The sequence below is a fragment of the Mesocricetus auratus genome, unplaced genomic scaffold (assembly GCF_017639785.1).
Source record: "Mesocricetus auratus isolate SY011 unplaced genomic scaffold, BCM_Maur_2.0 Super-Scaffold_100004, whole genome shotgun sequence".
Lineage (NCBI taxonomy): Eukaryota > Metazoa > Chordata > Mammalia > Rodentia > Cricetidae > Mesocricetus > Mesocricetus auratus.
Genome location: NW_024429189.1, coordinates 85,081,903 through 85,104,970, shown reverse-complemented (window position 1 = coordinate 85,104,970; position 23,068 = coordinate 85,081,903). Strand labels below are relative to the sequence as shown.

The 23,068-nt window shown below is 44.5% G+C and overlaps 1 protein-coding gene across 3 annotated transcripts in view; it reads right to left on the bottom strand.

Annotated features, from left to right (window-relative positions):
* Nucleotides 1-23,068, bottom strand: part of Eif2ak4 (eukaryotic translation initiation factor 2 alpha kinase 4) — a 95,670-nt gene that overhangs the window by 29,770 nt on the left and 42,832 nt on the right. For all 3 annotated transcript variants that reach the window (XR_005877333.1, XM_040746032.1, XM_040746033.1), the window contains exons 12-23: nt 21,635-22,062; nt 20,998-21,067; nt 17,982-18,065; nt 16,293-16,415; nt 14,234-14,338; nt 11,497-11,554; nt 10,612-10,691; nt 9,347-9,448; nt 7,087-7,140; nt 4,916-5,152; nt 2,413-2,488; nt 1,470-1,591 (exon numbers count right to left, since the gene is read on the bottom strand). Coding sequence is in view for 2 of the 3 variants with exons in the window: in XM_040746032.1 (XP_040601966.1) it covers nt 1,470-1,591; nt 2,413-2,488; nt 4,916-5,152; nt 7,087-7,140; nt 9,347-9,448; nt 10,612-10,691; nt 11,497-11,554; nt 14,234-14,338; nt 16,293-16,415; nt 17,982-18,065; nt 20,998-21,067; nt 21,635-22,062 (1,539 nt within the window). In the remaining variant the exon portion in view is untranslated. The remainder of the gene's footprint in view (nt 1-1,469; nt 1,592-2,412; nt 2,489-4,915; nt 5,153-7,086; nt 7,141-9,346; nt 9,449-10,611; nt 10,692-11,496; nt 11,555-14,233; nt 14,339-16,292; nt 16,416-17,981; nt 18,066-20,997; nt 21,068-21,634; nt 22,063-23,068) is intronic.

Here is a 23,068-nt window from a genome sequence, read left to right as displayed (position 1 = left end):
TGAATTTCCCGAGTTCCATATCAGTCTTAGAGGAAATGCTTATTAACCACCCACAAATAATCAAACCGGTGTTAGACTGCCCAAAGACACAACAGTGTTCTTAGTGGCCACACTCGCAAACAATGGCCTCTCTTCTTTCTTGCCTTTGGGTGCCAGTGTCTGGAAAGGCAGGGTAACTCTGCTTTTACCATCCTCTAGGGGCCAGAAGTCAGCTTTAAGCATAACTATGTAGCCGCTGCATTCCTGCTCATTAACAGAGCCCAAATCATGATAGGCAGTTTATTCACCTCTATCAAAAGATAATCCCAAGCTACTTTACTGATCTAATGGAAAAACAGAAGCCAAAAATATAGAAGGAAGGGCTGAGAGTGTAGCTCATTGGTGGAACCCTTGTTTCATATAATTGAGGCCGACATGTGACCCACCCATGAGCATGTGCATATGGTCTCTCTTCCCCCTTGCTCCTCTACCCACATACACATAATAATGTGGAAGGAATTTCCTTTTACATCATAAAGATGAAGGTTGTTTTTTGCCATAAGTCATAAAAAATAGGCATAAAAAAGAAAAGCCAAAAAAGCTGTGGTTGTATTCTAGGAAAGTACGTAGGAGACACCTTACTTTCTGGAGATGCCAAGACAGGCTGGTGTGCATGGTGACTCTGTAGGCACACGTATGGCAAACATACAGTTACACACACCTAAAAGTTTTAAATGTTTTATTAACTTTCATCACTTCTCTAAAGACTTAGCAATTAATATGCTCACCAGCAATTTACCTACATCCTGGTCATCTCTGGATAATATAAACATTTCTGCAGTCTGCCAAGTGAAGCTAGGCATGTGTACACAGCCACGTATATCTTGGCAAGTCCTCAATACCCTTTGAAGTTTATCAATGTTATTCATTTCCTGTCTATGTATTGCCTGGTTACATGCTTTCTTTTTGTCTCTACTTTTATTTTTAAAAATGATTTGTACTGAGGATCAAACTCAGAGCACTGCACATGCTAAGTGTGCACACCCTCCTTCCTGTTTCATTTGTGAGAGCCTTCTGTACATCAGGGATGAAAGCCTGTCTGTCATCTGTTCACTGCAGTAGGAGCGAACGCCTAAGGCTGCTGCTGGTTATGGGAGCCCTGGGGATCACATGCAAGAGAACACGGGCAAAACTCAGCACACCCCGTTAGTCGATGCAACATTAATTGCTCTAAATAGTAACATTTGGGGATTTTACTGAAGATCTAGCTGGGTAGTAAACAATACCTACGTTCATTTGTCTGAGTTGAGGTTAACTTAGCACCTGCTATACAGGATCAAACATTACTGAACTCTAATATGCTTTTACTCTGATTATTCTTTTCCTTAAGGTGACACCCCAAATAGAAGCCTGTAGTGGGGGTGTCTGGAAGGGGTAATTCTTTAACAGGGCAGATATGGCACCCAGGCTGTCAGAGCATCCCAGCTCACCCGCAGGTCGAAAGGAAGCATCACCAGCATGCCACTGTGGTCCATGAACACAGCGGCTTCATTGTGCTCATAGATTTGCTTATTTCGGGGAAGCAGCAGCGGGGTACACAGCTGGACAGCTCCTATACCAAAATACAGAAAAATAACTGAACCTTGGGTTCTCATGCTTCCTAGGAAACAACCCCAAATGCACACAAGCCCACAGGTGAGTGGCCTGCCCCCAGGATCACTGAAAGCCATCACCACTTTTTCCTCAGTTTTCCAAATAGAGAACTGAGCTAGGGCTAAGTTTGCCGATTGTCAACTGTATTTTAGTAGCAAGGCTGGAACAGTCAAACCAGTTTCTCTTCAACAAGCTCAGCTATAAAAATAAACAAACTTCACATGTCAACTGCTTATAGTTGGGTTTCAATGTACCATTATACCGAAATCCACTGGTAGTAGTTTCTTCCTTTCCTTGAGACAGGGCCTCACTATATTGCCTCACCTAGCCTCAAACTCAAGATCCTCCTGCTAGACCCCCAGTGTTGAGATTACAGGTGCGTACACCGATAGCCGGCCTTCCTTTCTTTGTGTGTGTACAGCCATGTGGTATGTTTGTGCTGGTATATGCACACATGAATGGGTTTGTACATTATGTGTGCTCTGATGCTGGAGGTTGGTGTCAGGGGTCTTCCTCACTGGAGCTTACTGACTGAGTTGGCTGTCTGGCCACTGAGCTCCAGGAACCCTCCTGTCTCTGTGGCCCCTGCCTAATGCTGGGGTTACAGATGCATGCCGACATATCTAGATTTTTCCCATGGGAGCTGAGGACTGAACTCGGGTCCTCATGCCTGTGTGCAGGCACTTCACTGGCTGAACCCTCTCCTCAGCCCCCAGAAGTACTTTCTAATGATTTTTAGAAAGCTGTTTGAGAAGGAGTGGTTTTTAGAAAAGGACATACCATGCCTTTTAAAGATGCGGATGATGGTTTCACATACAAGCTGCTGAATCTTGGCTGTACGAATCAAGAAGTTGCCCTAGAACGAGATCAAGTAAAATGTCATCACTACGCCTAATTCTAGAGTTCCACTAAAACAGTAGTTTGTGGTTTGCATACGACACTGTATAGGGTCACAACAGAGGTCTCAAGCGAGTGAACATATTTACATGTATATATTTACATGTATATATTTCCTTCTCATTCCATTTTATTATAGTAATTGTAGAAATAAAAAATAAATAAAAAGACAAAGTAAAGTTACCTGTGGTCTTACAAAGAGAGGTATCTAATATTACCAGACAGTCAACACTCTCCTCTTCATCTCTGAGATAGGGTCTCCCAGTGTTACCCATGCTAGTCTGGTCACTATGCTCTGCAGCTTCCCTAGGAGTCACAGGTGTGCATGACCATACATTTAAATCTATGCTGTTTCCTCTACTATTCTACCTTCTAAAATTATACCACAGGCTAACTGTATAGAAATACATGACAAAGACAGCCAATACTGGTTATCTATTCACCCAACTTTTTAAACATTTCTCTAAATTGTCTCAGGCTCTTCAGTTTTTTATTTTTATTTTTTAGAAATAAAATAATAGGGCTGGAGAGATGGCTCAGAGGTTAAGAGCACTGACTGCTCTTTAGAGGCCCTGGGTTCAATTCTCAATACCATCTGTAATGAGATCGGGTGCCCTCTTCTGGCATGCAGGCAGAATACCATATACATAATAAATAAATCTAAAAAAAAAAAGAATGAAGGATTCAGGAATATAGAAATACAAAATTGAAAGCCCAAACATTTTGGGAAAAAAATAAAGCTGGCAATCACTGTTAACCTTTAACATCCACTTTCTACCTTAAGAGCAGACATCCTGATAGCAGCCACTGTGTACAGAGGTAAACTTCTAACAATTGTCTCCCACCTCCCAGCTTCCCAGCAGACAAAGGTTAGCGTCTAACTATGGCCTCTATGGGACACTCTACATTGTAGTCCCTTAATTTTTAACTGTCCTCCTATATGACTTTACTCTCTGCCTTGCATTCTTTCAGGGACAGTGAAAAAATGGCTGTTATCAGCCACAGGCTTTCACAAACATTCTAAGTTGGCAATAGGGTGGGAGGGAGGGTGGAAGGGGAGTGCGGGAGGAGGGGAGGGAGAGGGAACTGGGATTGACATGTGAAACAAGCTATTTAAAATTAAAACAAAAAATGATTAAAAAAAAAAAAAAAAAAAGTTGTAAAACTTAAATTGTAGTGTGACTTTAAGCCTGACCTCAAGGTTGTAAAAGCTCTTTGACCCACATCTGGTGCTGGATTTTACTATAAGAGGAGGCCCGAAACAAGCCCCTATTGCCCCAGCTTCAGCAGCCTGAACACTGGCTGTGGTCACAGCTATAGCTGATAAGCTTTTTGTGCTCTGCAGAGATTTTTTTTTCTTTTCTTTTCCTGGAATAAAGCTTAGACAAAGTGTAATAGATTTTGGTGGTCTGTCCCTCATCACTGTGCGACCCCAGACCCAACATGAAATAATAAAGGCTCCTAAAACTGGCATCTTTACAACTCCTAAGAAACAACCTGGAAGCTTTTAAACTCTTGTGATGCCTCACAGCTGAAGATCCCAGGCACGAGAGCTGCTGGGCCATGGAACCTTGGATCAGGATGTCCTGGACCATGAGCCCATGCTGGAGTCACCCTGTTACCTCACATGGATCTGACTGCTTGGATGTCCTATTGCACATCTGGGATTGGCTCTGACTCTTAAGTCTCTTGGGTGGACACAGAGTGGGAAGGGTCGAGAATCATCTAAGTGATTACCAGCATGGCTCTTCCGTGAACTAAGTGCAGTCACACTTTTTTCTTGTTTTTCCCGAGACAGGTTTTCTCTGTATTGTTTTGGAGGCTGTCCTGGAACTCGCTCTGTAGACCAGGCTGGCCTCAAACTCACAGAAATCCGCCTGCCCCTGCCTCCCAGGTGCTGGGATTAAAGGCGTGCGCCACCAACGCCTGGCTAGTCACACTCTTTGCATGTGCTTTTGAGGTTTTTGGAACCTAAGTCAAGAACTTACAGTGGAGGAACAGGTGATTAAAGTGAGTATATCACAAAGTAAAGCCAAAACCACAGCAAAAGTGGGATGGCTCAGCAGGTGAAGGTACTAGTTGCTTAGCCTGACAGTGTGGGATCTGTCTCTGAGTCACACATGGGGGGGAGGAAAGACGTAACTCCTGCAATTGTCTTCTGACCTCACATGTACCCCACGACATGTGTGTGCCCCACCCCATAAATAAATGCAATAAAAAAACCTGAAAAAAATAAGATATGAGGATTAGATAAGCATCTAGGGGGAGGGAGTCTGGGGTGGGAGGAGGGAAGGAAAGGTGGATGAGTGTGATCAGAATGTATCATAGACATAAATTAAAAAAAGGAAGCATCCAGAGACACACACTGTATGCAAGGCTTGGCTACCTTCAGGATGTCGCTGTCGTAGGTGTAGTCTATGGCGGGGGAGATGCGCTGGGAGAAGATCTGGCCCATCATGGTGCGGTAGGCCTTCCCGTCTATGTTGGCCAGCGTGTGGTGCAGCACTTCATGCAGCTCCGACTCCTCCATCTGAGGTGGGGGCAGCAGCTCGCTCTTGAGCAGCTCTGTGGCTGTGGGCCGTTTTGCTGGGTCATGGTTCAACAGCCAGGAGATGACGGATTTCTGCAGGGTACCAGGCACATAGCGGGTGAGGACACAGCAGGGGAGGCTCAAGAATCTTCCCCACAGGCAGTCACACAGGGCACTTCTAACAAGAGCTCTGATTGTGCCAGTCACATCTCATTATGACCAGACTTGTGGATAAACACAACTGTTCTATTTCTCGAAAGGGAGAGATCCTTTTTATATCTCTTGTTATCAACATTCAAAAACATCCTTAACTCGGCAAACCACACACTAGCTGAGCTTAATTCTTACAAAAAAGAGGCATGGAGGAAACGTCAAAGAGCCGATGCTAATGTCAGCACTTAGCACACAGCCCAGGGCAGCTAGTATAGCACCCTTACTGCTCATTACCCTTCTCTTCTCTTCTGTGTTCTCTACTGATCCCACTCCCTGGAATTCTCCTGCTCCACGTTCTTCTGCCCCTGTAGTACAGACCCCTTTGACGCAACATAACGCTTTGAGAGGTTCCCTAAGGGCTCTCTTTTTCTTTTTAGACAGGGTTACTAAATAGCCTGCCTGACCTGGAACTTACGACATAGCCCATGCTTCAAACTCACAGAGATCCACCTGCCTGTGTCTCGAGACTGCTGGGATTAAAGACATGCCACCACATCTGTCCACCTGTGATTCTTAGCCCTGATATAAATCCTTAGAACAAGAATTTGTAAAAAATGTTAGCAGAATATTTGAGAACAGAAAATTTCAATTTTTAGATGGATTTTATTAAACATTTCTAATGTACCTTCTGCTGGGGGTGGTGGAAGCAGAGGCAGGTAGATCTCTGTGAAGTCAAGGCCAGCCTGGTGTACATAGTGAGTTCCAGGACATTCAGGGCTATGTAGAGAGACTGTCTATGAAATGAGTGTTTCTAATTATGACACCCAGAAACACAGCAAATGAAAAATAGCAGCTAACAAAATAAGTAGAACAGATAACAGTCCATTTTATAATGGCTCTTCACTAATTAAATAGATGGGCTCAAATGAGCCCCATAGTCTTAAACAGTGTCATGTTAAACACCATCGAAGTACAGAGGCCCATGTAAACAGAAATAGAAAGATGATAAATCCCTATCTTAGAGATGTACAGTGGTGTGGTCATGTAGGCAAAATAAGAAGTTGCAAATATTCACATACATTGTTTACACTCCTGATCTCAACACCGATAATTTAAATAAGAGACTTTTGCCCTGACTATCATTGTCAATAACAGTCAGTGTAGGGAAATTTCCCTGTGATGAGCATCAGTGAGTGAAGAAGGTTCACCACAGTGAACCACTGTCAGCAAGAAGAACGGAACCCAGCTCCAGCTCACTGGTATTAGCTGGCTCCAGTGAGAGCCAGAGACAACCATACGCGTGCGCTGGATAGTTATGGATATGTGAGAAACTATCTTGCTTTAAAATACTGTAACATCAGCTGCAGAGAGAGTTCAGTGGTGGAGCACTTGCCTGACGTGTGGGGGGCCTGGGCTTGATCCCCCAGGACTATAAAAGCAAACAATCCCCAAACCTGTAACAGCAGATCACCTGGAGAGTGCAATCCTTCCTGCAAAACCTGAATCACTTCAGACTGAGATTATAATTTAATTTTTCCCTTCAGGTCCTAAGTTTTATTTAAAGCAACTTGCTGTAAAACCTTTCCTTCCCTGACTCCCACAGCTAAGCCACTGTTCCAAGTAACATTTCAAAGGCACAATTAAGCATACAAAAGAACTCTTAAATTTGTTAATTTGCTCTGTCAGACCTTGACCTTTTTATAGTGTCTCGAGTCTAGTAACATTTTAAGAGCTTTGTCTTTTAGTACTTTCCCCCCACATTGTCCTTAGAACACAAGATAAAGAGTGGCAGGAGATCACTAATTGAAAATGAAGAAAACAGTAATTAAAACCCAAGACTGGAAGACACAGCAATGCAAGCATCAGCGAATTACCTGCTTTGTATGCTCTCCATCATCAAAGTCCTCGGGGAACTTGGGCGATGTGGGCTAAAAGAATGTGATATTCCAATCAGCAAGAGCTTGGCAGACTGCCACGGCAACGCTTTTATTCATCTCCTTAAGAAAACTAAAGAGCACACTGACATTTGCGATCCCTTCCCCACGCCCGGTGTTCACCCTTCCAGTACACAGTCTACTAGCACAGACTTCACCCAAATGACTGGAAATCACCTCCCTCAGGTTTAAATGAGAGAGATTCAAGTGAGAGACGTTTGCTCCAACTATCATTGTGGATAAAAGTCAGTATAAGGAGCAATTCAATTTAAGGGTTTCAGAGAAACACAGATTAGTTTAATGAGACACATAATGAAAAAAGGCAAAATTCCACCAAATCTCCAACCCAAGTTAAAAGAAAAACTTGGTAGGTGGATCAAGGGCAGCCTCAGATACACAGCCAAGTTTGCAGCCAGTTTAGATTACATGAGGCCCTGCCTCCAAAAACAAAAAACAAAAAAACCCCAAAAAAACAAAACAAAAACAAACAAAAAAAACCAAAACCAAAAACAAAAAGATTCACACTGAATGGACAAATTCAGTTAACACCAATCCTGCTCACTCCCCCAAATCCTCACTTTTCTGATAATCAGGACCTCAATTACAAGATTAACTTGATAGTTTAGATATTCTTTTGTTTTGTTTTGTTTTGTTTTTATGAGAGAGGGTTTCTCTGTATTGTTTTGGAGGCTGTCGGTCCAGCCCAGCCTCGAACTCACAGAGATCCACCCGCCTGCCTCTGCCTCCCGAGTGCTGGGATTAAAGGCATGTGCCACCATCGCCCGGCTGATAGTTTAGATATTCTTGAAATGAAGAACAAACATAACTTCAGACTACAGACAGGCACTTCCTCAAGGACATCCTCATCTGCTACAGTGAACAGCAGAATCACCGGTGGTTCACCGACACTCCATGAACTGCTACCGACATGCTGCTGTCCAAATAACCAACTACTGTCCAAAGTATCCATAGGTTTTTAAAATCCACTAACAAGACACCTTCCCCACACCCCGTGCTCACTCTTCCAGTACCGTCTACTAGTGTAGACGTCATGCAATGACTGCCTAGGTTGTGGAAATCACCCCTTATGTTTAAATGAGAAATAATATAAGTTCACCTCAGTGTATGTGATTTATTTGTTATCTTGCTGCATGGTCCAGGCTGGCCTTGGGCTCGTGACCATCACCTCACAAGCCGGCACTGACTGTAGGCACGCACTGTCACGCCAGGCTTGCTGGTGTGATCTCATTTGCTTGCCTTTGCTCCCTAAGGATGAGAAAGGCTCCCCACATCTGTGGCTCATAAATTACTGAGTCTAAACTGTTCAGGCTTCACTCTCCACTTTCTTTTCTTTTTTTTGAGACAGGGTTTCTCTATAGCTTTGGAGCCTATCCTGGAACTTGCTCTGTAGACCAGCGTGGCCTCCAAACTCACAGAAATCCACCTGCGTCTGCCTCCTGAGTGCTGAGATTAAAGGCGTGCACTTTTGTCCGGTAACACTGGTCTCTCTGTGCTCAAACAGCAACAGAGCAAGGGTTAATCCTAAAAACCGTGAGTAGAAATTCCACTGGGGGAAAAACCGCTCAAATGACTGATATTTTTAAGAGCCGTGTATTTGCCAGGATCGGCAAATACTCTGCCACAGAGGCCTATCTCAAGCCTTCAGATCCATCTTAACTTCTGGTCAATATGATCTTTATGTTTTTTTGGGGGAGGACAGGAGATAAGGTCTCAAGTTTCATGTAGCTTACGCTGGCTTGCCTCAAACAAAACTGTTTTTCATCACTGGGCACATTGACAGGCGTGGGTTTTTTTCTTACTAGAAGACAGAACAACAGCCCATGCTGACAGTCTTTAGTTATCAAACCTGCTGTGTTAACTCCTTAAATGAGGTGATTCTCCTTGTTCTGAAGACTTGTCACTGAAAATGACAGCTGATTATCTTTCCACCTAGCAGTCAGTGACAGCCATTAAAACGACAGGAGGTAGCCAGGCTGGTGTCACACACCTGCAATCCCAGCACACAGAAGACTAAGACAGGGGAACCTCACACTTCAGGCCAGCCTGGTTATAGGGTAAGACCAGTTTTTAACAAAATCAACAATTGCTAGCCTCTTCTATATTATAAATACCAGGAGAAAATCCTGCTTTGAGCTCTGAGGATCAGGAAACATATGCATCAAACATATCTGACACCCACATCTCGAAGCTGGTTGAGAACGAAAATTCTTTCTGAGGCTGTCACCATGGGATGATAGGACATCTCAAAGAAGATAATTCCCAGGCTGAAGAGATCTACTTTCTGTGGGGAAAACAGAATAAGAATTGCCGTTAGAGAGCTCTGATATCAAAGTGAATTTCCAGGAGCTAAGGGATTTGCACTGGAATGAAGTAAAAGAAACCTGATGATCTACCCTAAAACAAGTCTTTAGGCCTGTAATTTTAAAAACAAATCATCAAAATGTTCACTCTAACATCTATTTAATAGCTACCCCCCCATAAGAACATTTGAGAACTGGTCCTTTGCCATGTTTGAAATTATTATACATTACAAACTGTAGCTGCCATGCTGTACAAAATGTATTCACCTTACCAAGAAGTCTTCTTGAAGCTTCCATTCCCACTGCTTCACCCCTCCCCCTCCCTGGCATGCTGTAGCCATGGCTTGTCACCGCCACTGACAGGCAAGTGCTCTACCCCTAGTCCTGGCTTGTCTTTGTTCATTTTTATTCTAAATGCCATCCCCTAAGGGGAATGTTCAGGGTCCTTAGGGCTGGATGCCCAGACTGAGAAAAACAATTCTGAATGCCTGCCAGGGCCCACGACTGCCTTCCTACTCAGTACACTTCTTAGTCTCATCGCATTTCAGGTGTTTCTCTTGTTTTTTCCTTGCTCACTGTTGGTTCCATCGTCCCTGGGTCGGCTCCCCGACTGCCTTGCTCCCTGTGTTCCTGACCTGAGGAGGGGATAGCAGAGGCTGGCTCACATATTCCTAATGGACGGAGGGACTGCAGGCTTCTACAATGAAGCCAGCCTCAGCTGCTGCACTTGGGCATCGCGGCATCCCCGCCTCAAATGGGAATCAGAGACTGTTCCTATTTCACTGGTCTCGAAACCGTGCCTGTTACAGTCTTGATGTTCTTACTTGTAACTTACTCTTTTTTTTTTTTTTTTTTTTTTTTTTTTTTTGGTTTTACGAGACAGGGTTTCTCTGTATTGTTTTGGAGGCTGTTGGTCCAGCCTGGCCTGGAACTCACAGAGATCCGCCTGCCTCTGCTTCCCGAGAGCTGGGATTAAAGGTGTGCGCCACCACCGCCCGGCTTTGTAACTTACTCTTGAGATTGCCCCACCACACACACACACACACACACACACACACACACACACACACACACACACACACGCACGCACGCACGCACGCACGCACGCACGCACGCGCGCATGCACGCACACCACAGTCTATACCTGGTTGTATGCAGACTTGGTGCTTCCTTGGACCTCAGGACTTACATAGAGAGCAGTGCCAACCATGCCTGTCAAATGGCCTGTGGAGGAAAACAAAAGGAGAACAGTCCAGCCGTGGACTATTGTTGTTGTTGCTGTTTCACAGTGCTAAGTATTGAACCCAGGGCCTTGTGCATGCCCGGCGAGTGGCAGTGAGCTACATCCCCAGCTCTAGGTAATGAAAACCAAAGCGCCCCTCCCCCCACTTACATTTATTTATTTGTGTGTGGGCATGTGTGCTGTGGCATGTCTGTGAGGTCAGAGGACAACTTGTGGGAGTTTGTTGTATCCTTCCACCATGTAGGCTCCAGGGGTTGAACTCAGGCCATTATGCTTGGTGGCAAGCACCTTTACCCGCTGAGCCATCTGGCTGGCCCAAAACAAAAGAGCTTCTTAAAATCGAGGCCTGGTCTGTGTCCCATGTGCAGTACTCAATCAGGAGAAAACACGAGCACTACACGAGTCTAGGGCATAGATCAGTCATAGACGACTGATCTATGCCCTAGACTGCCTGGCACTGCCTCACACAGGGATGTCTGCTTACACAGGAACGGAGGATTAGATAGGACCCCAGATAGGCCAGGACTTGAGGGGACCCTACAGGACCAACTGGGATTGGCTAATACACAGCTTTGGGCCCCAGGAGACATTTCTACTAACCAAAACTCTTACATTTCTGAACAACAACTAACTTAGTGAAAAAGAAAAAAATACTTAAGCTTCCATAAAAACTATTCAAAGAATAATTTCAGTTTGCTTCAGAATAAAGTCTTTAAAGTCAAAGGCAGATCCCAGGCTGAGGTGCTTTATGGTCTGCTTTGAATACACAGACGTGCGAGGTTTTACCTGAAGGGTCTGACTTGATCACGTGATCGCCTCCCTGGTCGTCCTGTTTACCTTCAGTCTAAAACAGAATCATACAGATTAACCCTGAGAGCCCTCGGGGAGAACGCTCATCCATCTCTATGAAGACTGACACGCTAACGTGAGTGTCAGAATCGTTATCACCATGTTTGTTTGTTTGAGGTGGGTTTCCCTGTGTAGCCCTAGACCAGGCTGGCCTTAGAACTCTGAGATCAGCTGCTTCTGCCTCCTGAGTGCTGGGATTAAAGGAGTGCACCACCACCGCATGCACAGCTATCCCCATGCTTCTTTGAGTTGCCTCATTTACATGTTTTTTAGCTAACCCATTCGTGCAAAGGCTCAAAGAAGCCCAGTGAACACAGAGGAAGAAGAGCAATTCACTGGGCAGCTCTCTTCAGGATAGAAATGCCCATCTCTTATAGAAACCCACTTATGTTCATACCACAAACACTAAGACAGAACCTGTTTACCAGGAAGTATAGGACTATGAAAAACAGCAATAAATCTTTGCTCTATCTTTTCTAGTGCTATAACTTTTCCAGGTCAGTTTTGCTATTTCTTCTCCTTAAAGGCTGGTCACTAACATGGCCTCATTGTCCCTTGCTGAAACAGTAACCGGGCAGTTTCAGTCTCTTTGCCATACCTGTAACCGTCACACCCTAACAAGCATGGTGATTTAAATGAGATACTCCCCCATAAATCTTTGAATTTGAATACTTGGTCCCTAGTTGGTGGCTGTTTGGGGGAAGCCTGGAAGGAGTGGCTTTGCTGGAGGGAGTATGCCACCGGGGCAGGCTTAGAGGTCTAAAAGATTCACATCATTCCCAGTGTGCTCTCAGTTTCCTGCAGGCCTCAGCCGTCAGCTACCCCGGCTCTGCCGCCATGGACTCTAACCCTCCAAAACTGTAATCCCCAAATAAACTCTCTGACGTCGCCTTGGTCATAGTGTCTTATCTCAGCAACAGGTAAGTAGCTAACACACCCAGATGTGGTGATATTTTGTTTATGATCTATCAAAGCTTGCCTGAAGATCAGAGTGCAAAGCTGGCTAGCTACATTAGCTAGTCACAGAGGCTAGGCCGTGGTGGCACAAACCTTTAATCCCAGCACTGGGGAGACAGGCAGACAGATCTACATGAAATTGATCCAGTCTAAGAGAGAAGCAGAACTCACACAAAGGTGATCCTGGCACTTGGGGTGACATGCCTTTAATCCTAGCACTAAGGAGGTGGATACAGGGATATGACTGGGCAGACAGAAGAATATAAGGCAGGAGGAGACAGGAGAGGGATGCATCTTTAGAGAAGGGTGCACAGTCTAGGCAGTCAGCCTGAGGGTTTGTGGACAAAGGGTCGCCCCTTCAGTCAGAGGGTTCGTGGACAAAGGGTCACCCCTTCAGTCTGAGGATTTGGTAGAGGTAAAAGGTCTCTCTTGTGGCTTGGCTTCTCTGATCTTTCAGCACCCCACACACACATCACCCCACAATATGTGACTATGGGTTTTTACTATTAAGGACAATTTAGAATTCATGCAACACCCAGGAGTTTACACTCGCCTTCTGTTCTACTTTCTGGTAAGACTCTGAGGCTGGTCCTAGAACACACAAATTTTACAGATAAGGCATGAATTCTGCCAAGCCATGACACAGGACAGCCATAAGGCTCTCCGTCCGGATCTGGCTAGCCAAGGATTTGCTATGCAACTCTGGCTGGTCTTGAACTTACATGTAGCAGGTCCTCCTGCCCCTGCCTTCTGCATGCTGGGACAATAGGTGCTCACTGACACTCCCAGCTCTTTTCTGCCTCCTCACTCTCCACTCCTAATTGCACCTGCTAAGTTAGCCCTGATGGTTATTCTTGTCATTATCTAAACTCTATTTTCTTCCTTTGACCAGCCTTGGAATGAGCTGCACTTACTACAGACCATGGAACTTACAGCTTAGGATAGCATGTAGAGCCCTGGCACTCAATTCTGACCAACTTTCCAAAGACTTCTTCTCTCCACACCAGGCTGTTTACATTTCACAGGTTCAGCCAATCAGAACATGGGTATTCAAACAACCAAGTCCACTCACATTAGGTCCTCAGCTTATACTGAGATCCCTGCCCTGGTGGTACAATGCTCTGCCCTTGACTCTGGCTTGCTAGACTCCTACCTACCTTTTAAAACCCATCTGAAATGTCACTGTTATTATATAGTCTTTCTTTTTTGGGGAGAGGTTTTGGGAGTTTCATTATGTGGCCTAGGTTGGCCTTGAACACCTGGGCTTAACTGATTATGAGTAGCTGAGACTGCAGTGCATTTCACAGCACTGGGCCTACAGCCTTTCTTGTTCCTCACAACCACGTGTCTTCCCCCGTTTACTCTATTTCTGTCCCTCATGTTAATTAGTTTTGTATGCTAAACTAAGCCCGAGGGTCAGGACAGTATTTGTCCAGAGCTGAGTCTCACTTTTGCAAACCAGCTAAAAGTTCCTCAGATGAAAAACATCTCGTCAAATGCTCAGCAAGGGGGCCTAAAATATCAAATTATTTCATAGAGGATTGCATGCCTTCCACCTAAACATTGCTCATGAACCAATAGCCTCAAAGCCAAAGAGACACTTGCCTCTTGCCCCTTCAGACCCGCCTCCCAGCAGAAGGTGACACGACAGGGCACAGGAGGCTCACTACCCCATCTAGGTCATTTTCAGGCATAGCCTGATTTTAAAAATACTCACAGTGAAGGCTAGATGGTCTGTCGCCAAACCAAAATCACCTATCTTCACATGGTCATCAGAATCCAAAAAAATGTTGACAGGCTTCAGATCCCGATGAATCATTCCCTGTGGAAAGACAGTGAAGAATTCAGCAATTGCTTCCCACACAGAGTTTAACATTTCATGTTTCCTAATTTTAAATGATGGCAACTGGAAGAGGTTCTCTCCTGTGGCCCACCTGGTCCTAGATGTCTGGTCTCTGGAATGTCCTCTGCGATCCTGTGGCCTCCCCACTGGTGTGGTCTGCACAGGCTCCCTCCACCAGCTCCCTTCAGTGACTTCACATTCCCTTCCCTCTGCCGCACCACAAAAGGTGGCTCTGGTCAGGCCCACACCACCTCCATTCCCTCTCCGCTACTGCTTCTCCTGCCTAGGCCACTCTCATACTTCCCCACTCATTCTATTGCACCAACATTCCCCATCCACCTCCTTCATGAGCCTGGGAGGAGCCTGGGAGGGGCCTGGGAGGAGCTCAGTGGTGATGTCATAGGAGCCCTGCTTCCTTTCTCCTCCTCCCAAGGGCTTATTATGCTCCCTCTTTCACTTGGGAGATGCTAAATGTAATAAGAACTCTTCCTTTTACTATGATACAAAGGATGTGAGCTGTCGGATCCAGCTCTTGCTGCCTTGCCTCCACTCTGCCATCATGGACTCTTCTCCCTCTGGATCTGTAAGACCAAATCAATTCCTTCTTCTGTAGTTACATTGGTCATGCTGTCTTATCACAGCAACAGAAAAACAACTAACACAGGCTATACAGTCTCTACTGCAACTACTCAAATCTGCTGTTATGGTAAAATATAGACATAGGCAACTGAGCATGGCTTTGTTCCAATAAAACTTTATTGACAGACAATGAAATTTCAATTTAATGTCATGATATATCCTTTTTCTTTTTTAAATTGCTATAGCCACTTAAAAACATAAAAGCTATTCTTAGTTCACTGGCCATGTAAGAACAGGTGTGAGTTAGATTTGACCCAGTGACCATCTTCAGTGTTTTCTACAGGAGCCGACACTGGGTACTCTCCCTCACTTTTGGCACTTGGTTCTATTACCTACAAAAATATGTTATTTCAAGCCAGTGAGATGGCTCCACAGGCAAAGGTCCTCTCAACCAAGATGATGGCCTGAGTTTGATCCCTGGAATTCACATGGTACAAGGAAAGAAATTGTCCTCTGACTTCCACATGTGCACAGTGGCATTTACTGGCCCACACATGTATACACAATAAAAAAATACATGTAAATAAATGTAAAAAGATCATTTCATCATACCTGTAGTTTCCTTCCTGGCTTTGTTTTCCATACTCATTTTTTTCCACTTTCCTCTTTGCTTTTTAATATACGTTTATATAAGTAGGGGCTGGAGAGACAGTTCAATAGGTAAAATGTTTTCTATGCAAGTATGAGGACCCAAGTTCAGATACTCAATACCCACATAGAAGCTGGGTACAGAGGGTGGTATACAAGCAGCCCCTGAAAACTGGTTGGCTAGCTAGTTTAATTGAATTGGTAAGTTTCATTTTCAGTAAGAGACCGTGTCAAAAAAAAAAGGGAGGGGGGAGATAGTAATAGAAGACACCTGTCTTATTTACTTTTCTATTTTGTGACAAGACACCATGACCTAGGCTTACAGAAGGAAGAGTTTATTTGGGCTTACAGTTTCAGAGGGTGAGTCCACAGCACTCATGGTGGGGAGCATGGCACCATGAGACATGGTACTGGACAGCAGCTGAGAGCTTATATCCTGCTCTTCACACTCTGGCAGGGAGAGCTAACTGGGAATGGCATTTCCATCGTTTTGGAGTTCCACCAACTGGAGACCAAGTATTCAAATATATGAGCCTATGGGGCCGTTTTCATTCAACCTACTCTGTGTTGACTTCCGGCATCCACAAGCACATTCATAGGGGAGCTTCTCCCTAATCCCCACAACACGTGCACAGACATTCATGCAACACACATACACAATTTATATAAATCGAAGTACATAGACATGGGATGTAATAAAACTTACTTTCTCATGGATGTACGCTAATCCATCCAGAATCTCTCGAAAAAGCCTCCAAAGCCTGATGGTGTCTCGGTACAGTCCTTGGTCAATGGTGTCCCGCAGGGTGCTCTTTTCACAGTACTCCATCTACAGACAAGAAGGAAGCAGGCAGGACCCATCACCAAAGGTTCAAAATCAGGAGGATAACTGTAGTCAGTGCAATCACTCGTAAAACTTGTAATGGGTTTGAAGCAGTTTTAGAAAGAATTGCCATGTTATTATGGTAAAAGATAAAACAAACTTAAAAGTATAGGAAACCACCTTGAGTAGGGAATGTAGCTCAGTGGAGGAGTGTGGTACATTCTAACCATGCATGAAACTCTGGATTCAATCTCAAGTCCCCCAAATATCCCCTAAGATCCTAGGAGCAAATATGTGTTTAATGATAATATTAATAACCAACAGTACTGAAGAATACATTGGGGCAAATATATATAGTATTAGCAGCTAATATAACCTTCTCCACCAGTGGGATTGAACCCAGGACCTCTTGCATGTGAGACAATTGTCCTACTTCTGAGCTATACTCCTTGCTCCTACTTTAAAAGAAAAACATACACACACACACACACACACACACACACACACACACACACACACACGGGACTAGAGAGATGGCTCATCAGTTAAGAGCACTGCTGTTCTTCCAGAGGACCCGGGTTCAATTCTCAGCACCCACATGGCAGCTCACAACTATCTGTAACTCCAGCTCCAGGGGATCTGACATTCTCACACAGACATACATGTAGGCAAAACACCAATGTATATAAACGAACAAATAATATATATAGCTGCTTATTTTAAAAAGGTTTTACTTGTTTAAAATCCTTGTCACAAATATGAAAATTGATATTGCAATAAAATGTTATTACTTTACAAGATTGAATCCAATCTCAAATTTTCAAGAATAGCTAACTAGCCTAATGATGTCCTTGACTTTACTTGTATACAAATAACTAATCCTCTTTGAATCTAGATAACATTATACCTATGGAAACACTCAATCCGGGGCTCTGTCTTACCCCTCCTTGGGTGTGCTAAGAGAGAAAATAATGTAGCATCATGTAAGACTTAGGTCGTGTGAAACTAGCTTCTGGTTTGGGCCAAGGTCAGAGTGGTGAATTCCTCATGCAGAAGTGTTGCACTGTTTTAGGGGTCAGTCTCATCTTCTCGTGGGCAGCCATTGCTGGCACATTCCGAGTCATCCTCCAGGCCTCATTCAGCCCTCCCCGAGCTCCCATGAGTCCCACCTACTTCACAGGTGTGTTTAGAGAAGGAACACATGCGGACAGTTAAGGCACGCCCACACCTGCATGGACCTGGGCTATAAGCACTTCCTCTTATTCAGAGAAGGATCAGATAATTAAGTTGTGGGAAACGGAGGCACATTTGAGCTCACACAGTGGTGACAGATGGATCCAGGGTGTGAATGTGCACAGCCTGGGCCCAGGGCTGCCCCCAGGTGCCTCCTGATAACACTGGGAAAGAACAAGTTCAAGGCTGGGGTAGGGCAGGCTTCCATGCTGTAACTTTCCTGGCCAATTAACTTTGGCAGTGATAATCAGCCCCCTTCTGTCCATTACCTTGTAGTACATCATAAAACACATTGCCATCAAGCAATGAGAGGTGCCACATCACCGAGCAGGGTCTCACCTGGATATAAAGGTAGTGCACAGCCTCGGTGGTTACTGATGGCTCACTTTCATGGCAACTGTCCTTTCCGTTGCAGTCTTCAACCTAAACCAAGAGGAGCACAGGAGAACGGCAACTGAGGGCTAAGTTAAACGAGAGCATCGCCACCTTCAAGGGCTTGTCTAAGACCCCCAACTTCAGCCCTGTGCACGGCTTCCTATTGCTTTAGGGGACATCCGCGGTACAGGACACAACCACTGTCCTTAGAGGTTTAAAGCACTGTAACCAGAGATTCTGCATGGATTACAGACCTGCTGTTACACAGAACAATGGGGAAGATGGGGACCAGGTGAGATGTGCAATAACAAAGTTTCTGCTCAAGTCTTACCACTGAAGGCCTGTGGATCTGAAGGGCAGAACAAATACAGGGCTCCGTATTAAAGGCTGTCTTCCCTTGGTGGTAGTCAAAGAAAGTAGGTTAATGTGCTCACACATCAGAGGGTATACTGCCCTCTAGAAAGAAAGTAGGTTAATGTGCTCACACTGTCACAGGGTATACTGCCCTCTAGAAAGAAAGTAGGTTAATGTGCTCACACATCAGAGGTTATACTGCCCTCTAGGCTACACTCCTCAACAGCCACTTAGCTGCCACAACTTTATTGTCTCCCATAAGCAATTTTCTTTCTAATGAATGACACCTTAAAAAAACAAAAACAAAAACCGGGCGATGGTGGCGCACACCTTTAATCCCAGCACTTGGGAGGCAGAGGCAGGTGGATCTCTGTGAGTTCGAGATCAGCCTGGTCCTACAAGAGGTAGTTCCAGGACAGCCTCCAAAGCCACAGAGAAACCCTGTCTTGAAAATCAAAAAAAAAAAAAAAAAAAAAAAAAAGACTTTTCCAGGGCTGGCTCAGTGGTTAAGAGTGCTAACTACACCAACATCAGGCAGCTCACAACTACCTATAACTCCAGTTCCAGGGGACTCAGTGCCTTATGGCCTCCGTGGGATAGCTGCACTCATGCAGTGTGCATAACCGAAACAGAAACATACACAAATATATTCAAATATTTGTGAAGTCTTTTCTTCTGGATAGACATATTTAAATACCTTTAATGCCTAGTAGGCAAAAAGAATGATTCTGATTATTTTTGATTTATTTTCTATTTTTAGTTGCATATATGTGTGCATGTCTATGTGTGGGTGCGTGCATGTAAGTGCAAATGCTCGTGGAGGCTAAAAGAGGTCGTGGGACTTTCCGAAGCTGGAGAACCGGGCAGCTGTGAACCACCAGAGTCGATTCTCTGTAGAACATCACATGCTCTTAACTGCTCTCTGGCCCCTTGGCTTCAGTTTTCGTGAGGAAGGATGTTTTTCAATATTTTCCTTTTTCAAAGAAAAATAAAAAGTTCTGCTCCTGAAATAACTGGATTCAGCTACTGAATTACTTGTATTCTCTGGAGAACTATGAAGATTATGAATCCCTTGGGATTAATTATTAAACCCATCAATTAGAATGCTCATGGGATGTTGTCTTTAACTGAGCCGAACTGGAAGTATAAATTGGATGTCCTTAATAATTAAATGCATAACTAATACTAAAAGCAAAGATAATTTTGCTTTAGTAGTTTAGACTAGTTATGTTAAATTAATAAGAAAAATGAAAGCAAAAGGATCTTAAGTGATTTTTAATTGACAAGTACTTAATAAAAACATACTGGCTAATTCATTCAAATCTTCAAATCAATTCTAACAGGGTCTATATGTTTATATCCTGTGAGTAAACTCATAAATGCTGGTGGTTATCCTTTTATCCCAAGTAATGAAGTTATTACAAACCACATGTAGTTACAGAACATTTATTATTTTGAACCTAAAATGGACAGTCCACTGTTTTTACTCTGAACTCTAGGCATCAGCCTGGACCTCTGCAGCCTGACAAGAAAAGCAAGCAGGTACACATGGGATCTGAGGTGCAGACAGTGTCTGTTGTCAAGCATTTAAAACCAGGAGTTGTATGGAGAGATGTGTTTCATATCACACCTACTACACATGACTACAAGAGACAGTTCTTTAAAAAAGATTTCATTCGTGTGTGTGTGTGTGTGTGTGTGTGTGTGTGTGTGTGTGTGTGTGTACACATCTGGAACGGAGTTACAGGGAACTAGCTGTGAAGTTCCTTTTCAAGGGCATTACTTGCTCTCAACTGCTGGGCCAGCTCTCCAGTCCTCAGAAAGGATATATGCCATCAACAAAATTTACTTCTACTAAAAGTAAGGTGAATCCTGGCATTCTCTCCTCTTGTCCACGACATCAGAAATAAAATAAGGCTGGCTGTGATCCTTTAAATTACCTCATCAAACATTACAGGATCATGCTACATAATTGAAACACTGTTCTAGAAGATGGTCAATCAAAGATTAAATTGAGCATCCAGACTGACTGATGGGGGAGATTAAGCTAACCCCACGAGATTGTTAAATTTGCATTCCGTCCTCATTCCCAACCATAGAAGACATTTTCCAATCCTGTATGAAACTTAAAAATATTTTAACACTTTATTTTACTTATTTGTTTATGCACACCATGTGTTTTACTGATGCCTGTGGAGGCCAGAGAACACTGGATCGCCTGGAACTGGAGTTACAGGGGGTAATGAGTCACCATACGGGTGCTGGGAACCAAGCTCAGCTCAGTAAGAGCCATTAAGTGCTCTCAACTGCTAAGCCATCTCTCCAGGCCCTCTGTGAAACTCTCACCACGTGCAAAAAAATACAGTGTGTCAATTTTTTCTTTTATGTCAGAATAAAACATGGTAAGTTTATATGTGCATATATCAGTATAAATTTATGATGTGAATAAATGCCTGTAATAAACACTAGTAGGCACATATTTTAAAGGGACGGGTGTGTTTTAAAACTGATATTCACATATCAGATTAATGCTCTGGCATTCTGCCTGAAGCTTCTAACACCAGATGTCATTTCCTTATATACCATGCTCTGAGTAAAACTAGCGAACTTCTGCTTACATATTTACCTGGTTCTGACTTTTACTGTTTTCATCTTCATTGTCAAAGATGATGTCACTGTCAGAGTCTGAAGCAGGACTGAAGAAAAAGAAATAAAGAAATATTAAACAAACATAAAAGCTGACATTGAATGCTTTCTTTTATAAGTTGCTTTGCTTATGGTATCTCTTCACAGTAACAGAACGCGACTAAGACACACCATGATTGCAGCATCAATAGAGATTGGGCTGTTGGCTTCGGTCTTTATTTTATTTAAAGAAAACCTTTGTTTTATGTGTATGGGTCTGTGCACCCTATGTATGCAGTACCTGCAGAGGCCAGAAGGGGGCGTCGGTTCCCCCTGGGACTGGAGTCACAAATGGTTGTGAGCCTTGCTGGGTATGGAACTCAAGTCCTCTGGAAGAGCAAAGAGCACTGAGTAATCTCTCCAGCCCCCAACAAAGAACTCTTTCTCAAATCTATCAAGATTAAGTACTGGAAATCACTTCTGCTTTTCCTTTCTCCTGGCCTCGGATGTGGGAAATCTTTAAAATTCCTGCAGGTTGCATTTGGCTACTCTCTGAAACTGGTTTCCACCGGCTCGGCCCTCTGGGGTGGGCCTGTTGGGTTAGGCATCAGGGGCCCCCACCGCCAGCTAGCACTTACAGGAAGGACTGTGAGAAAACGCCATCGTGCTCATCTTCATCCTCCTCATCGCTGCTGGAGCCGGGGCCGGAGACTGGGAAGCGCGCACTGGTGGAGCGCTCCGCAGATGTGCTCCACTCCACAGAGCTGCTGAGGATGGGCGGCGGTGCTGCGGCCTCCACACTGCCCAGCTCCTCGGTGTCGTCAGCTGCTTTCCCGCAGGTAGCTGGGCTGTTCTGGGCCTGGGGTCTACAGTCTGGGGGTGGTGTCCCGGGCACTGCAGGGCGTTCATGCCGCTCGATCCAGGCATTGTAGTAGCGCACAATGTTCTCATGGTGCAGGCGCGACAGCAGCGTCACCTCGCCCTTGATCCTGCGGAAGTGCCTGCTGGCGGGGTTGATTGGGATGCGCTTCACCGCATAGCAGCAGCCATCCAGCTTGTTTTGCACCTGCCAAGCAGTAGGGGACAGGACCTGGTCATATCCGTGGCCAAGGACATTGCACACTGGCATTCACTCTGCCGGGCCCCATTAGTTCATCCCCAGCAGAACCTGGAATTCTTAGGACCCACAATAATAGCTGAGACTCAAGGCTTGAATTCAGACTGAGGAGAGCCTTGGTTACCCCCAAGCTGGGGGAAAGTTCAAGGTTCTGCTGGGAGACACAGAGGAGGGCACAGCCTTCATGCCCCGCCTCCCTGTTTCCTTCGCCTTCTCCTCGTACTCCCTTTCCTCCCATCTCTTTTTGGGACAGGATCTCACTATGTAGCCAGGCCTGGAACCTGATATCTTCCTGCTTCAGAGCTGGGATTACTGAAATACACATTACCTCTGTTTTAATAATTATTTTTCTATCTCTTTTAGGCTGGCCGCAAACTCCCTATGCAGACAGGGTAACCTTAGATTGCAACCTCCTGTCTCCACCTTATGAAAGGTGGGATGGGCATGGACCACCGTGCCTACCTTAATAATCTGTCCGTCCGTCTGTCTGTCTGTCTGTCTGTCTGTCTGTCTGTCTGTCTCTGTCTGTCTGCCGTCTGTCTCTGTCTGTCTGTCTCTTTGTCTGTCTTCTGTCTCTGATTTGGTTTTTCGAGACAGTTTCTCTGTATAGCTTTGGAGCCTACTCATGGAACTCGCTTTGTAGACCAGGCTGATCTCAAACTCACAGAGATCCACCTGCTTCGGCCTCCCTGGTGCTAGGATTAAAGGTGTGTGCCACCACTGGCCAGCAATAATTTATTTCTTTATTGATAAGCATATCATTTGCTTTTCTTTAAAAAATTTAACATATGAAATAGAGTTACACTAATTAATTTTCATGACATTGCTTCCCTGTTCGTCTCACATTATATCTGCCAACAAAAAACACTATAGTTTTAAAGTGAAATTAATTTTCTAAAGCCAGTTCAGGGTTTCATATGATGATTTTATTGGCTTAATACTTACAATCACTAAA